This window comes from Pseudophryne corroboree, chromosome 7 (assembly GCF_028390025.1).
Source record: "Pseudophryne corroboree isolate aPseCor3 chromosome 7, aPseCor3.hap2, whole genome shotgun sequence".
NCBI classification, from domain to species: domain Eukaryota; kingdom Metazoa; phylum Chordata; class Amphibia; order Anura; family Myobatrachidae; genus Pseudophryne; species Pseudophryne corroboree.
Window position 1 is genome coordinate 159,083,487 of NC_086450.1, and position 18,043 is coordinate 159,101,529.

Genomic DNA, 18,043 nt, shown 5'->3' on the forward strand with positions numbered 1-18,043 from the left:
GGCTGCCCAGCTGCTCGGGGAGCGTTGGGCATGCCCCTAAAGTGAAGAAAGGCAGGTCGGCAACGTGTGACCACGCCCACCATCGGAAGCCACGCCACACCCAGCGAGGCCACACCCCTTTCTGGGTCGCGTCCCGATTACGAGCATTAAAAAGTTGGGAAGTATGCAGAAGTCTGGTTGTGATGGCACAAGGTATCTGACGCATCGATCCACTGGTTTTCAAATCCAAAGCCATCATGAAAGCATGGCTCATGTTCAAGAAGGAATGGCACATATACTGCTATGGGACTCTCAGCCACATCACAAAAGGTACATATACCGTACACAACTTAGTTGGTAAAGGCATAGACCTTGCTCAACCTAGCTGGGGCTAAGGCTTGTAATTAGGCAGATGCATTTGTCTGGTTAGAGGAGGATCAGAAACACTAATAAAAAAAATTGATTAGATATGCTTGCCAGTGAAAAGTGGTACGATGGATAAACATGCTTTTAACAATGCTGTGCATTGTCCCTCTGTGTATCCTGTCATATCCTGCCAGACGGTAAATACATACTAGCAAATAAATGTTATTATGGTGCATTATTAACTGAGCTTGTCTTGTGTGTGGAACTTATAATGAAGTAAATCATACAAATTTATTTTGTGAGACTGAGTTAACACTGGGCACTGCTTTACACATATGCATGCTCCAATAAAAATGCATGGAAGGGTAAAAGACAGTCTGATTTAAGTGACCTCTGACAACACTGAACAAACCTGCTGTGTGAATTGTGGCAGTCACCATTCCCATGAATGCTACAAATGTCCTACTTTCAAGAACAATGCACCGCTTTTGCATACCTCCTAACTGTCCTGATTCCAGCAGGACAGTTGGGAGGCTCCTGGAGGGAACAGTCATAAAGTAGGCAAGTATGGGGTCTGGCTGACCTCTTTGGTAGGTCTGATGCATAGTACTTAGGGGCAGATTTATTAAGCCTGGTGAAGTGATAAATTGCAAGGTGATAAAGTAACAGCCAATCAGATCCTAACTGTCATGTCACAGGCTGTGTTTGAAAAATGACAGTTAGGAGCTGACTGGCTGGTACTTTATCACCTTCCACTTTATCACTTCACCAAGCTTTATAAATGTGCCCAATAGTATCTGTCTGCACCACCCATAGCTCCCATGCTCAGAATATCTGGTCATTGTTTATAATAATAATAATAATAATAATAATAATAATAATTATTATTATTATTATTATTATTATTATTATTTATTTATTTTTAAAAGTAGCATCAGTAGTTTAATTAAAGATATTATTTTGCAAAAAAATCATGAGTCGAATCTACTTTTGAAAACTAAACATTTCAATTCAAGTCAATCTTTTTGAATTTTACCAGGTAGCATTTTTAGAAAATTAAGACTTCAACTGACAAATGTGATTTTGCAGCTCTGTATTATGTTTAGATTTACTCAGAATATAACCCCATCACACGGGGTTAAGTGAAATCATCTGCGACCGTGTATTACAAAGCACCTGAACACAACTAGGCACACACTGGAACAAAGTAATCCTCATAAAGAAATGTTTTTCTAACCATTACAGTGTAAGACAAAAAATAATTGGAAAGAAATCAGATACTTTGCAGTGTTTTTTCCCCGTTCTGTCAACTGATCTTGTTTGCGGAAACACAGTAACAGGTAACTAGTCGCACTCTGGAAAATAGAGAGATTATGTTAATTTTGCAAATTAGAAGAAAATGTGTCTCAGGAATAATCAAGCTTCAAGCTACAAGACAACACAATGAGTTTTACATCTTTAGATTGCATTACACAATACGGGTTCCTTGTAAAGAGAAAAATAATACCAAAGCTGGTTTTATTCACCATCTAGAATGCTAATTTATTTAATCAAAAAAGAGTCTTCACTTCATGTCATTACTGTAAAATTAGGAAACATTTTTCTTTTGACTCTTAAAAATCTGACCTTTTAACCAAAGATTTGTCGGTAACTTATTACAACCTTAAATCTAATGGGAAAAAGCAGGAATGTTCACAGTTATCATAATTGGTGTTAGGTAATTCTACAATGCATTATATTTGTCTCTGACACTAGGTACCAAATTGAATTTTAAGGGAAATGATGGAAATAACTGAAAGGATAAAGTAGCCTTTAAAATCTAATTTGCTATGCACCGCAGTGGGGCTATAGAAGTAAAGCAAGTCTCTTTATTAAGGTCCACTGTCTGAAAGGTATTTGGGTAGGAAAGGATGTTAAGCATACCCCCTGAGTTTAGCCTGTAGGCTAATATAGCAGGAAATAAGGTATATAAGTTTGCGTCCTTATTTTATTTCCTTAAGGGTTTATCCTATCGACAATATACTGTACCTTGGACTGCTTTAAGGACAACAAAGGTGACACAGTACTCCGTGGTGACACCATGAATAGATTGATTGGTAGGATGGACAGAACACATACAGCACATTTAATGTACCAGGTGGGCCTTTCAAATTCCAATGAAGCAGGGCAACTGGAAAATTGGCAAAGGGTTTCATCAAATACCAGGAGGATGGACATCAAAAGGTAATGTCAAATAAAAGCCTGTCAGGGGACCTAAAAACCTCTATTGTAATGAGGTTTTAAATTTTTACACAAAGGAAGCCTAGGAGCGAAACCTATGACATCCCTTACAGAAGAGATCAACAAATAATCCTTTAAGAAATTCCTGAATGGAAATAAAAATGATTTAACAAATTCACTGTCGTAAAACAGTAGTTAGTTTTTAGGCAATAGACCCCTAAAAAACACCACTACTATCAGGGGAGGTACTGTATATGTCTGGTCATTAACACAATGACCAGACATATACCTGCCTTGATAGATTTGTATTTGATTTAAAGGAATCTGAATATAAATATTACAGTAAGTCGGAAACAAATGTGTAAAATTAAATATGAACATATAAATGCACATTATAAGTACCACCAGCATATGGCCAAATATTACAATATTTTAAAATATCCAAAGGCTAAAAACAGAAGTTACATATAATATCCCTCTGTTATGCAGAATCCAGTGACATCACAGAGGCAGTGTTACTAATGACATTGTTTTTGACAACAAAATGGCTGCCTTAAATGATATATGTGTGCATATCAGCAGCTATTACAGAAATATATCTCATTCTGAAGAAAATATTTCACAGGCACAGAGAAATGTTGCACTATGATTGCTTTCTTTTTTTTGCCATCATGAAAATTTGTGGCCTCTTTTCAGTGTAGACCACCTGTTCAGGTGTGTGTGAGTAGGGGTGGGAGGACATATTTTGTATTTGTTTTTTTTAATTGTTTTAGCCATTTGCTATTTACAAACCACCTCAAAGAAAAATGGTGGCGATTGCGTTTGAGAGAAAAACATTTAGTAATACATGTGGTGAACAGACTGTAATCACTCATTAAGAGTCTGACACTGGATTGAATGAACACATTTTTTTGGATGGTATTTTGTGTGTTTTCCCACTGTGTATGCCCTGGAACCGTGTGTACGCAAGTCATGGTAGAGTTGTATGCATTTCAAGGTCATACTCACTTGTGACTGAAGAGGCGCTTGCTGTTATGGGATGTTCTCACAAAAATAGTTCAGTGAGGACATGGCAATGTAGCTGTAGGCTATGCTGAATTGGATGGAAGCGTAAATACATATGTCTCCAGGAATTTAATTTGCACCAAGTGCAGGCTGGTGCCCATGCATCCTAATGATGAGTAGCAAACCAATCACATGCCTAAGGGAGGGTGCACTGCCAGGATGTGAGCAACTCCACATACAGATTTATTTCTGGAAGTAGCATTATATATCAATTTGCGTTCAACCCTGTATCAGGTCTTTAGGGTATGTTCACAAACTGGGCCTGATGTAAGATGTAAGTCCATTTACACGCTAAATAAAAATGCAACTCTATTGTACTGCAGATGCACACAACTTTTGCCTATATACTGTAATATTTTTGAAGAGGTGGGGAAATCAGGGGTAAGTTCAGTACCATAAGGGTGTGGGGATGCAAGGCAACTGTGACCCGTTAAGGGGCGCATACATCGGGAGTGTCTCAGGCCAATACTCCTGATACAGTACCTGGGCCAAGGGATCGGCAAAATCGAACTTGTTGGAAATCATTGATCCGCCAATTACAACCCAAAAATGATCAGAATCGGTGAGTCAAGGAATTTTAACATGCTGTAACTTGCCGATCCCCTGACAAATCGAAGATCGATCAGCGGATCGAATCACCGATCTGCATCATAGAATCAGCCCATAGATGTATGGCTCACATTAGAGTTTCATCCGAGTTGGGGGGGAATGTAATAGGGTGTAAGAATCAGTTAGTGAGAGTTGTCTTGTTTTTTTTTTAAATGGCAATCATTTACATGGCAAAACCAGGTTGATATTCCAATGTAAATGATTGCCACTTTAAAAAAAACAGGAGAACTCCCACAAAATCTCTCACTTTCTGATTTTCACACCCTATTACATAACCCCCTAGGACTCACACATACATTTATGATACACCAATTACAGTAGGAGTTATATCTTGGCATCAAGTTTCCAAGTTCATGATGACAGACGCATTTTTGTGCTGGCACCTCTATACACTGTACGTAATGTTGCCGTTTCCTAGGAATTGTGTAACTCAAAGTATATCGGTGGAAATTTAAGTGTGCGGAAGCATTTTCGCATATAAACAAAAGTTTCAATTTTACTGCAATTTACATTTGTTCAAATAAGGCACCTAACGTCTATCACAACATCAACAGCCCACATTGAGGTCTACGGATGATATTTCATGTTCTCTTGGCTAAATATCCCACATGCAGTATTTGAATTATTCAATATGTATTGAATGATATCATTCATCTTACTAATGTCACAGAAGAAATAGGATTTCAGTCCATTATAGTTCACAATATCACACTGCACAAAAAATGAATATCAACCTCAAATAACCTTTTCCCATGAGGAATTTTACATTGTTGTAGTTCAAATGTTTCCACCTGTGCTTTGCTCACAGCACCAATCCATACTGCAGGGGGGAGCCAGGTAGTGTTTCCTATACAAATTATTGCCTGAGCTGGATTATCCCACTGAGAGTCACCACGCACAGAGCCTGGGACAGATCTGCCTTGCCTCCCCCGACCACCTGAGAGCTGCTGCTGTTTTTTCTTCCTTGGGGAATAAAGAACCCATGTGCGGAACGGGCGACCACCTCTATGTCTCCCAGCATTATTATGAATACTAGAATAAGCTGCAGCTGAGATATGTCACATATGGATTGTTCTACTGTGAGATTTTGAGCTGCAAAATTCCGTACTGCAAATATGTAAAAAAAAGAATGTATGTGTTTATACTGGGAAAAAAATGGATAGTGTATATATTTTCATAGTATTCTACACAATCCATATCCCCTACTTGTTAATATGATGATTTGCAAATTATTGTTAGGAATTTATTGAAGAAAAAAATAGGTGTTGTAAAAGGTATTTATAACCTATTTACTTGTGAGTTGGAGTTGATTACTGTATTATTTAGTAACAGTTATTTATATAGCGCATACATATTCCAACATGTGACGAATGGAATCAGGGAAGAGGACTCCCTTAGGGACTAGTAGTAGCAGATTATGGTGTTGCCCACGGAAACAGCTACAACAAGGCCCCAAAGTTCCTCTTGACAGCCATAAGTATGTCAGCATGCCACAAACATGCTACCTACAAGCCAAGTTGCATTTATCACTTACCAGACAGTAAATTCTGATAAATGTTCAGTACAATCTACATTAATGTTCCTTGTTGACAAATTGGGAAAGGACAAGGAGTCAGAATACAAGAACTAACCAGATAGGATAAAGTCTGAGCACAGGTAGTAAACAGCAGTTAATTAGAGGCAGCGGTTCCCTGTAGGTCACTCTATTAGAGTTAATATTGGATGCATGTATTTATCTGTTTATTTAGTGTAACAGGAGGTATGCAACACTTCCAATCAATGATCAGAAAGGTTAATATTCCAGAGGAGTCAAGAACAAAAAAATAACCATTATTTACAGTAGAGCACAAGTTTTCTTGAGCTGTAACATCTGCTTGTTATAATGAATGTCTCCTAATAGAGGTCTCAGCTAACATTCAGATAGGGAGAAAAGTGCATTACAGATTTTCTATGGCATGTAGTGTGTGTAAAAATGAACGCTATAAATGCCACATTTAAAAAATGTATATAAACTTAGGGGGATGTTTACTATGCAATAGCATTTTACGTGGGTTGCAGAACGCTTAACATCATATGCAGTCTTTGGAGCTAGATTTAGTATCTTGTGTTTTGTAACAATTCCGTACCTGCACAGTGTTATGCCCTGTAGTGTGCTGGAATAAATTCTAGTGAGATGGTTCTCTGATTCAGCTAACATAGAATACTCCTAATTAATATATGAATGGTGCAGGATTAATTATAAAGTGACTGCCCATGCAGATTACGTAATACTTCTATCCTTATAACGGAATGGGCTGGGTGGTGGGGAAGAGGGGCATATTTCCCCCCAGGTTGGACCTCCACTAGATGTTTTGGTGTGTATGCAGTTTCCCTTGGTGTCCAAGGGTTCCTATACACAATGTCATCACTTTCAATTACTGCAACAGAATTAGATGTTCCTACTCCTACAGGTACGCATAGTGCAGCTTATGGGAGCACTGTATGAAGGTCATTTTCCCCTTGCGATATTCCCGGATTACCATTAGGCTCTATGATCCAGGTGAGTCAGCTTATCTCACAATCAGCAAAGTAGTTTCATGTCTGGCATAATTAATTACAAAGATAACAATAAAATGCTTCTGTGAATGGGTAATAGGGTTAAAAGGAGAGAAATCTAAATCAAATCAATATTCAGTGTGACCACCCTTTGCCTTTAAAACAGCATCAATTCTTCTAGGTACACTTGCACACATTTTTTAAAGGAACTTGGCAGGGAGGTTGTTCCAAACATCTCAGAGAACTAACCACAGATCTTCTGTGGAAGTAGGCTTGCTCAAATCCTTTCGTCTCTTCATGTAATCCTAGACATACTTAATGATGTTGAGTTCAGGGCTCTGTGTGGACCATATCATCACTTCCTGGACTCCTTGCTCTTCTTTAAGCTGAAGATAGTTCTTAATGACATTGGCTGTATGTTTGCGGTCATTATCCGCCAGCAGAATAGATTTGGAGCCAATCAGACACCTCCCTGATGGTATTGCATGATGGGTAAGTACTTGTCTGTATTTTTCAGCATTGAGGACACCATTAATCCTGACCAAATCCCCAACAACATTTTCAAATCCCCGACTCCATATATAATATAAAGTGACCAGCTCCTAAAGTGCTAAAATCTTAATGGTGAACTAAGTGCTACACTCAGTGGTAAATAAATATAAATATAGAGAGGCTTAACTTAGATCCCAGTCTCATACCTCCCAACATGACCCTCTCCAGGAGGGACACAATGCTCTGCTCCTGGACTTCCCTCTTAATTTATGATTGCCATCACCTGTGCTAAAACACCTTTCTTATCCACTGACATGTTCAACACAGGTGACAGCAATCACAAATTAGGAGAAAAGTCCAGAAGCAGAGCAGTGTGTCCCTCCTGGAGAGGGTCATGTTGGAGGTATGCAGTCTTCACACCTCTTAGGCCCATACTTATATGACATATACAAGAAGTGTAATATAATAAGACAAAAAAAAATGTTTTTTAGAACATTGTGCTTACTTCTTAAAGCCAGTACCTTGCTTTATATAGCATGTAAAATATCACATGTTGTCTGTCATAATAGGGAAATACTTCCCAAATAGTATTACATCAAATTGCACAGATACTTAATGGTCTGAAAATAAAATTAGTTTAATGCACAAGTTAAAAGTAAAAACAGCAAACATGCAGTTAGTAGAAAACATACAAAACAGAAATAAACTTAGGAAAGCTGTCCACCCAACTGGGATCAGGTCTAAAGTGAGGGTCCAATGCGTTATGCCTGTGCTTCAGACTTCATCAAGACTTTCCTTATCTTCATAGCCATTCATAGCCATTGCTTAACCACTCTAATGTCTTACTGTATTGCCTTTATTATTGAACTGTAGTTAAGATATTGTAGATAATGTTAGTTTCCATAGAGATGAGCTCAGTGCTGTATATTTATCAAATAACATTTAGGTGTTATTACCAATTTAGAGATGAGCGCCGGAAATTTTTCGGGTTTTGTGTTTTGGTTTTGGGTTCGGTTCCGCGGCCGTGTTTTGGGTTCGACCGCGTTTTGGCAAAACCTCACCGAATTTTTTTTGTCGGATTCGGGTGTGTTTTGGATTCGGGTGTTTTTTTCAAAAAACCCTAAAAAACAGCTTAAATCATAGAATTTGGGGGTCATTTTGATCCCAAAGTATTATTAACCTCAAAAACCATAATTTCCACTCATTTTCAGTCTATTCTGAATACCTCACACCTCACAATATTATTTTTAGTCCTAAAATTTGCACCGAGGTCGCTGTGTGAGTAAGATAAGCGACCCTAGTGGCCGACACAAACACCGGGCCCATCTAGGAGTGGCACTGCAGTGTCACGCAGGATGTCCCTTCCAAAAAACCCTCCCCAAACAGCACATGACGCAAAGAAAAAAAGAGGCGCAATGAGGTAGCTGACTGTGTGAGTAAGATAAGCGACCCTAGTGGCCGACACAAACACCGGGCCCATCTAGGAGTGGCACTGCAGTGTCACGCAGGATGTCCCTTCCAAAAAACCCTCCCCAAACAGCACATGACGCAAAGAAAAAAAAGAGGCGCAATGAGGTAGCTGTGTGAGTAAGATAAGCGACCCTAGTGGCCGACACAAACACCAGGCCCATCTAGGAGTGGCACTGCAGTGTCACGCAGGATGTCCCTTCCAAAAAACCCTCCCCAAACAGCACATGACGCAAAGAAAAAAAGAGGCGCAATGAGGTAGCTGACTGTGTGAGTAAGATAAGCGACCCTAGTGGCCGACACAAACACCGGGCCCATCTAGGAGTGGCACTGCAGTGTCACGCAGGATGTCCCTTCCAAAAAACCCTCCCCAAACAGCACATGACGCAAAGAAAAAAAGAGGCGCAATGAGGTAGCTGACTGTGTGAGTAAGATAAGCGACCCTAGTGGCCGACACAAACACCGGGCCCATCTAGGAGTGGCACTGCAGTGTCACGCAGGATGGCCCTTCCAAAAAACCCTCCCCAAACAGCACATGACGCAAAGAAAAATAAAAGAAAAAAGAGGTGCAAGATGGAATTGTCCTTGGGCCCTCCCACCCACCCTTATGTTGTATAAACAAAACAGGACATGCACACTTTAACCAACCCATCATTTCAGTGACAGGGTCTGCCACACGACTGTGACTGATATGACGGGTTGGTTTGGACCCCCCCCAAAAAAGAAGCAATTAATCTCTCCTTGCACAAACTGGCTCTACAGAGGCAAGATGTCCACCTCATCATCATCCTCCGATATATCACCGTGTACATCCCCCTCCTCACAGATTATCAATTCGTCCCCACTGGAATCCACCATCTCAGCTCCCTGTGTACTTTGTGGAGGCAATTGCTGCTGGTCAATGTCTCCGCGGAGGAATTGATTATAATTCATTTTAATGAACATCATCTTCTCCACATTTTCTGGATGTAACCTCGTACGCCGATTGCTGACAAGGTGAGCGGCGGCACTAAACACTCTTTCGGAGTACACACTTGTGGGAGGGCAACTTAGGTAGAATAAAGCCAGTTTGTGCAAGGGCCTCCAAATTGCCTCTTTTTCCTGCCAGTATAAGTACGGACTGTGTGACGTGCCTACTTGGATGCGGTCACTCATATAATCCTCCACCATTCTTTCAATGGGGAGAGAATCATATGCAGTGCCAGTAGACGACATGTCCGTATCCGTAATCGTTGTCAGGTCCTTCAGTCCGGACCAGATGTCAGCATCAGCAGTCGCTCCAGACTGCCCTGCATCACCGCCAGCGGGTGGGCTCGAAATTCTGAGCCTTTTCCTCACACCCCCAGTTGCGGGAGAATGTGAAGGAGGAGATGTTGACAGGTCGCGTTCCGCTTGACTTGACAATTTTCTCACCAGCAGGTCTTTCAACCCCAGCAGACTTGTGTCTGCCGGAAAGAGAGATCCAAGGTAGGCTTTAAATCTAGGATCGAGCACGGTGGCCAAAATGTAGTGCTCTGATTTCAACAGATTGACCACCCGTGAATCCTTGTTAAGCGAATTAAGGGCTCCATCCACAAGTCCCACATGCCTAGCGGAATCGCTCCGTGTCAGCTCCTCCTTCAATGTCTCCAGCTTCTTCTGCAAAAGCCTGATGAGCGGAATGACCTGACTCAGGCTGGCAGTGTCTGAACTGACTTCACGTGTGGCAAGTTCAAAGGGCATCAGAACCTTGCACAACGTTGCAATCATTCTCCACTGCGCTTGAGACAGGTGCATTCCACCTCCTATATCGTGCTCAATTGTATAGGCTTGAATGGCCTTTTGCTGCTCCTCCAACCTCTGAAGCATATAGAGGGTTGAATTCCACCTCGTTACCACTTCTTGCTTCAGATGATGGCAGGGCAGGTTCAGTAGTTTTTGGTGGTGCTCCAGTCTTCTGTACGTGGTGCCTGTACGCCGAAAGTGTCCCGCAATTCTTCTGGCCACCGACAGCATCTCTTGCACGCCCCTGTCGTTTTTTTTAAAATTCTGCACCACCAAATTCAAGGTATGTGCAAAACATGGGACGTGCTGGAATTTGCCCATATTTAATGCACACACAATATTGCTGGCGTTGTCCGATGCCACAAATCCACAGGAGAGTCCAATTGGGGTAAGCCATTCCGCGATGATCTTCCTCAGTTGCCGTAAGAGGTTTTCAGCTGTGTGCGTATTCTGGAAACCGGTGATACAAAGCGTAGCCTGCCTAGGAAAGAGTTGGCGTTTGCGAGATGCTGCTACTGGTGCCGCCGCTGCTGTTCTTGCGGCGGGAGTCCATACATCTACCCAGTGGGCTGTCACAGTCATATAGTCCTGACCCTGCCCTGCTCCACTTGTCCACATGTCCGTGGTTAAGTGGACATTGGGTACAACTGCATTTTTTAGGACACTGGTGAGTCTTTTTCTGACGTCCGTGTACATTCTCGGTATCGCCTGCCTAGAGAAGTGGAACCTAGATGGTATTTGGTAACGGGGGCACACTGCCTCAATAAATTGTCTAGTTCCCTGTGAACTAACGGCGGATACCGGACGCACGTCTAACACCAACATAGTTGTCAAGGCCTCAGTTATCCGCTTTGCAGCAGGATGATTGCTGTGATATTTCATCTTCCTCGCAAAGGACTGTTGAACAGTCAATTGCTTACTGGAAGTAGTACAAGTGGGCTTACGACTTCCCCTCTGGGATGACCATCGACTCCCAGCAGCAACAACAGCAGCGCCAGCAGCAGTAGGCGTTACACGCAAGGATGCATCGGAGGAATCCCAGGCAGGAGAGGAATCATCAGAATTGCCAGTGACATGGCCTGCAGGACTATTGGCATTCCTGGGGAAGGAGGAAATTGACACTGAGGGAGTTGGTGGGGTGGTTTGCGTGAGCTTGGTTACAAGAGGAAGGGATTTACTGGTCAGTGGACTGCTTCCGCTGTCGGCCAAAGTTTTTGAACTTGTCACTGACTTATTATGAATGCGCTTCAGGTGACGTATAAGGGAGGATGTTCCGAGGTGGTTAACGTCCTTACCCCTACTTATTACAGCTTGACAAAGGGAACACACGGCTTGACAAATGTTGTCCGCATTTCTGGTGAAATACTTCCACACCGAAGAGCTGATTTTTTTGGTATTTTCACCAGGCACGTCAACGGCCATATTCCTCCCACGGACAACAGGTGTCTCCCCGGGTGCCTGACTTAAACAAACCACCTCACCATCAGAATCCTCCTGGTCAATTTCCTCCCCAGCGCCAGCAACACCCATATCCTCCTCATCCTGGTGTACTTCAACACTGACATCTTCAATCTGACTATCAGGAACTGGACTGCGGGTGCTCCTTCCAGCACTTGCAGGGGGCGTGCAAATGGTGGAAGGCGCATGCTCTTCACGTCCAGTGTTGGGAAGGTCAGGCATCGCAACCGACACAATTGGACTCTCCTTGTGGATTTGGGATTTCGAAGAACGCACAGTTCTTTGCTGTGCTTTTTCCAGCTTGAGTCTTTTCATTTTTCTAGCGAGAGGCTGAGTGCTTCCATCCTCATGTGAAGCTGAACCACTAGCCATGAACATAGGCCAGGGCCTCAGCCGTTCCTTGCCACTCCGTGTGGTAAATGGCATATTGGCAAGTTTACGCTTCTCCTCCGACAATTTTATTTTAGGTTTTGGAGTCCTTTTTTTACTGATATTTGGTGTTTTGGATTTGACATGCTCTGTACTATGACATTGGGCATCGGCCTTGGCAGACGACGTTGCTGGCATTTCATCGTCTCGGCCATGACTAGTGGCAGCAGCTTCAGCACGAGGTGGAAGTGGATCTTGATCTTTCCCTAATTTTGGAACCTCAACATTTTTGTTCTCCATATTTTAATAGGCACAACTAAAAGGCACCTCAGGTAAACAATGGAGATGGATGGATACTAGTATACAATTATGGATGGACTGCCGAGTGCCGACACAGAGGTAGCTACAGCCGTGGACTACCGTACTGTACTGTGTTTGCTGCTAATATAGACTGGTTGATAATGAGATGTAGTATGTATGTATAAAGAAGAAAGAAAAAAAAACCACGGGTAGGTGGTATACAATTATGGACGGACTGCCGAGTGCCGACACAGAGGTAGCTACAGCCGTGGACTACCGTACTGTACTGTGTCTGCTGCTAATATAGACTGGATGATAATGAGATGTAGTATGTATAAAGAAGAAAGAAAAAAAAAACCACGGGTAGGTGGTATACAATTATGGACGGACTGCCGAGTGCCGACACAGAGGTAGCTACAGCCGTGGACTACCGTACTGTACTGTGTCTGCTGCTAATATAGACTGGATGATAATGAGATGTAGTATGTATAAAGAAGAAAGAAAAAAAAACCACGGGTAGGTGGTATACAATTATGGATGGACTGCCGAGTGCCGACACAGAGGTAGCTACAGCCGTGGACTACCGTACTGTACTGTGTCTGCTGCTAATATAGACTGGATGATAATGAGATGTAGTATGTATAAAGAAGAAAAAAAAAACCACGGGTAGGTGGTATACAATTATGGATGGACTGCCGAGTGCCGACACAGAGGTAGCTACAGCCGTGGACTACCGTACTGTACTGTGTCTGCTGCTAATATAGACTGGATGATAATGAGATGTAGTATGTATAAAGAAGAAAGAAAAAAAAACCACGGGTAGGTGGTATACAATTATGGACGGACTGCCGAGTGCCGACACAGAGGTAGCTACAGCCGTGGACTACCGTACTGTACTGTGTCTGCTGCTAATATAGACTGGATGATAATGAGATGTAGTATGTATAAAGAAGAAAGAAAAAAAAACCACGGGTAGGTGGTATACAATTATGGATGGACTGCCGAGTGCCGACACAGAGGTAGCTACAGCCGTGGACTACCGTACTGTACTGTGTCTGCTGCTAATATAGACTGGATAATAATGAGATGTAGTATGTATAAAGAAGAAAAAAAAAAACCACGGGTAGGTGGTATACAATTATGGATGGACTGCCGAGTGCCGACACAGAGGTAGCTACAGCCATGGACTACCGTACTGTACTGTGTCTGCTGCTAATATAGACTGGATGATAATGAGATGTAGTATGTATAAAGAAGAAAGAAAAAAAAAACCACGGGTAGGTGGTATACAATTATGGATGGACTGCCGAGTGCCGACACAGAGGTAGCTACAGCCGTGAACTACCGTACTGTGTCTGCTGCGACTGGATGATAAATAATGATATAAAAAATATATATATATCACTACTGCAGCCGGACAGGTATATATTATATAATGACGGACCTGCTGGACACTGTCTGTCAGCAGAATGAGTTTTTTATAGAATAAAAAAACACCACACAAGTCACACGACGAGTGTTTAACTTTTTCAGGCAATCACAATATAGTATACTATACTGGTGGTCAGTGTGGTCAGGTCACTGGTCAGTCACACTGGCAGTGGCACTCCTGCAGCAAAAGTGTGCACTGTTTAATTTTAATAATATGTACTCCTGGCTCCTGCTATAACCTATAACTGCTCCCCAGTCTCCCCCACAATTAAGCTGTGTGAGCACAGTCAGATATTATACATAGATGATGCAGCACACTGGGCTGAGCACAGATATGGTATGTGACTGAGTCACTGTGTATCGTTTTTTTCAGGCAGAGAACGGATTATATTAAATAAAACTGCACTGGTGGTCACTGGTCAGTGGTCAGTCACTAGTAACTGCACTCTCTAGTACTCCTAAGCTCCAGTAAATCAAGTGTCTCTGTCTCAATCTCACTCTCTCTCTTCTAATCTAAATGGAGAGGACGCCAGCCACGTCCTCTCCCTATCAATCTCAATGCACGTGTGAAAATGGCGGCGACGCGCGGCTCCTTATATAGAATCCGAGTCTCGCGATAGAATCCGAGCCTCGCGAGAATCCGACAGCGTCATGATGACGTTCGGGCGCGCTCGGGTTAACCGAGCAAGGCGGGAAGATCCGAGTCGCTCGGATCCGTGTAAAAAAAGCTGAAGTTCGGGCGGGTTCGGATTCCGAGGAACCGAACCCGCTCATCTCTAATTACCATGCCCATGTTTATTAATTATTACAAGTGTAGACTCATCCACTCAGACTCCAGGCTGGCTCACTCCTCTCTTCTAATTCTATTAAGAATTATCGGGACCTCACTGAGATGTGAAGAGTCCATAACAGGCAGTTTGATTTGATACTAATCACTACAGAGGCGTGTAGTCTAACAAGGTGCAGTTATTCACAAGGGAGACCCACAAACTTTATCATTCTGACTAAGGTGAAGGTATCTTCATACTGTGCACACATAACCAGAGATTTCCAGTTAACAGACATACTCAGTTCCCACTTTTAAGATTTGGAACTGAGAGGCATTTCTTGTCTGCAAAAAATTCTAAATCTTAGGGTGCATACACACGGTGAGATTCGGACTTATCCGATTCTCACCGTGCGACAGGGGGCCGGGTCGGCACTTAGCCAGTATCGCAAGCACATAATGAGTGTGCTTGCGATGCTGGCTATGTGCGATGTCAATCCTGACTATCTCTTCTATAGAGATAGTCAGGATTGACTTGCCTGCACAGCCTATTTTTTCGGCCGATGCCGACCGCGCGGGGCCGCGCATCGGCATCGGATCGGGATCGCAAGGTGACAGTCACCTTGCGATCTGCACTATATTTTCTTCCGATTCTGACTATATAGTCAGAATCAGAAGAAAATATCGTACCGTGTGTACACACCTTTAGAAGATTTCTTGAGATGTTTATTTACATTATTTCAAACAGTAGTGAAATCATTGCAGAGTATAAACAACACAGCGCTCAACCCCTGATAAGAACTAATGCAGTGTCGATGTTCACTTTATCTATGTGTTCTTATTCATGAAAATAATAATAATAATAATAATGAATCACAAGTGTAAATCATACTCTGTATTGATGTTGAAAAAATACTAATATCAGTTTGATGTAACAATTAAACTTTTATTTCCGGAGTCACAGTGCTCCTTGTAGATACTTGGTAAATATAAGGTTAACTTTGTAACTAATTGGGGTTATTTCAGTCCATGCAATTGCGTGAAATTTCTCCTGTAAAATAATTATCAGGAGTACTTGACCTCTTTCAAAGGTCCAAATTAATGTGTCCAGATTACTAGCCGAAAAAACCATGAAAACAACATAAAATTAAAATAATGAAAAAATAAAAACGAAAAATAGAAATAAAAAGGGTTCAATTGCTGATCGCAAAAGTTAATATTAAATGTGTTATCACTGCCCTAATTAGGGCCGTCTTTTAGTCCTGCTGATCGCAGTGAATTTCCTGGTATAAATGTCAATGGAGATGTGAGTTGGGGGATATATGTTCTGGGGGTGCGGCGTCCCGTAACCCTCAGGTGCATATACTTACCCTTCTTCCTCTTGTCGTCTTAGCCTCTCGTCCCCCGCTGTGTCCGTTCGTCTGTCCCTCCGTCTCTCTCCCCGCGGCCGGCGCAGAGCCCCTGTGTGCAGCCTGCACACCGAGGCACGGACCTTCGGGGCGGCGGAATCACCGGCGGCTACGGCACTTCCGGGCACTGTCAGCCTGTTGCTGGCGTTCGGTCCCCGGAGCGCTGCAGCACCGACGGCGGCTCTACTTCACTGGCCAGTGAAGGAGACTGTGGGATCTGGAAGCGGCTGATCTTTACAGCGGGTGTTCGAATGATGCTAGGTGTTAGATGTGTCGTTTTTCTCCAACGCGTTTCAGCCTTAATTGGCCTTCCTCTGGGAGCAGTGTCATGAACTCAGGAGTCCAAAGCGATCCCCCACCACCCAGTTGATATTACATTCTTGACTAGAAGCTCAGTAATGAAATCCATGGAGATGTAAAACCACGGTTTATCAGGAATAGGTAAATGGAGAAGAGTACCACAGAATACTATTTTACGTAGTGCGGAAATAGAAATTTCCGCCAAATAGTCTTTAACATCATGGTATGAGAGATTGGCCACCATTAACCATGAGAAATAAGTTTGAAAGTCTTGATTCCAGCATGTCCAGAGAATTGGAACACATTTACCCACTGAAGAAGCTTTTTACAAAAATTTGTAGAAATTTAAGACTTTCCAGAAGGACGTGTGGCAGTAGTAGGAGTAGTAGTAGCTGCCAGTTAATACTTAGGATTTAATAAGGGATGACTTTCCGAGGAGTCCTCAGTGTCAGCTGACTCAAAAACGCGAGACCCGTCATGTTCTTTTCGATACTGTTTCAAGGTCAAAAACTGAATTCAGATCTAAATTGACAAGAATAAGGAGTAGCAAATAATTGCTCAAATGTGTAAATGTTAGCTTGGTGTCCACCTCTGAATCAGGCATATTAAGAGAGGATGGCACCTACTCCAGGGAATAGTGCAGGCATTCCCAACCTCCGTCCTCAAGGCACATGAGCATGCCAAATTTTAATGATATCCATGCTTGAACACAGGTGATTTAATTAGTAACTTAGTTACTTATTTAACCATCTGTGCTGAATCATGGATATCACTAACATCTTGACTTTTAGGCTCCTTTCACACTAGCCGGCACGGACCAACACGGCAAACTCCCGAACGGCTTTTTGCTGTGCCAGGATTGTAATGAATACATAAGCCCATCGGGTGCTTTACATGGTACAGACACGGCCCAGTCACCATGTTGCAGCCGGAAATATCCGTAGAATAGGACGGCTGCTGGGCCGTGGACATGCCATCCCTGAAGGCAGTGGAGTGTGTGTGTGTGTGTGTGTGTGTGTGAATGCTCACTTTCACACACACTGGGTTTTCTGTGCCGCTGCTGTGCATGCAAACAGCATTAAACACGGCTCAAAGCTGTTGTGTGTGAAAGGCACTGCCGGCCGGCAAAAAAACTGACCACTTGTGCCCGTCTTTTTGCCGTCCGGTCAAAATCGGTGTGTGTGAAATAGCCCTTATGTGTGCTTCGAAGACAGAGGCTAGAAATGCCTGGAATATAAGTATCAACTTCAAGAAAGAAGGGCATAGCAGAGTGGGCTTATCCAATACCAGGAATTGCAGCAAAAGCTTGTTTCAAGAAATAAAATGCTTCGGAAGCCTCAGTGGACCAGTCCTTAGCGTTAGTGTTTTTCCGAGTGAGAGCAGTAATAGGGGTTACTATGGTGGAGTATCCTTTGATAAATAAGAAATTATAGCAAATTCAAGGAACCATTGACCCATAGTCAAGAAGCTAATATAATGTATCCAGGGATAGGAATATGTTCTTGTTCCAATA

At 42.6% G+C, this 18,043-nt stretch overlaps 1 protein-coding gene across 6 annotated transcripts in view; it reads right to left on the minus strand.

Moving 5' to 3' along the window:
• Positions 1–1,510: 1,510 nt before the first annotated feature.
• Positions 1,511–18,043, minus strand: part of GTDC1 (glycosyltransferase like domain containing 1) — a 654,615-nt gene continuing 638,082 nt past the window's right edge. For 2 of the 6 annotated variants that reach the window (XM_063933742.1, XM_063933736.1), the window contains exon 10: positions 1,517–1,700. In XM_063933742.1, coding sequence (XP_063789812.1) covers positions 1,578–1,700 — 123 coding nt within the window. In that variant the 3' untranslated portion in view covers positions 1,517–1,577. Of the gene's footprint in view, positions 1,701–18,043 lie in introns of all 6 variants that reach the window. The other 4 variants (XM_063933738.1, XM_063933741.1, XM_063933739.1 and 1 more) reach the window with 3 other exon arrangements.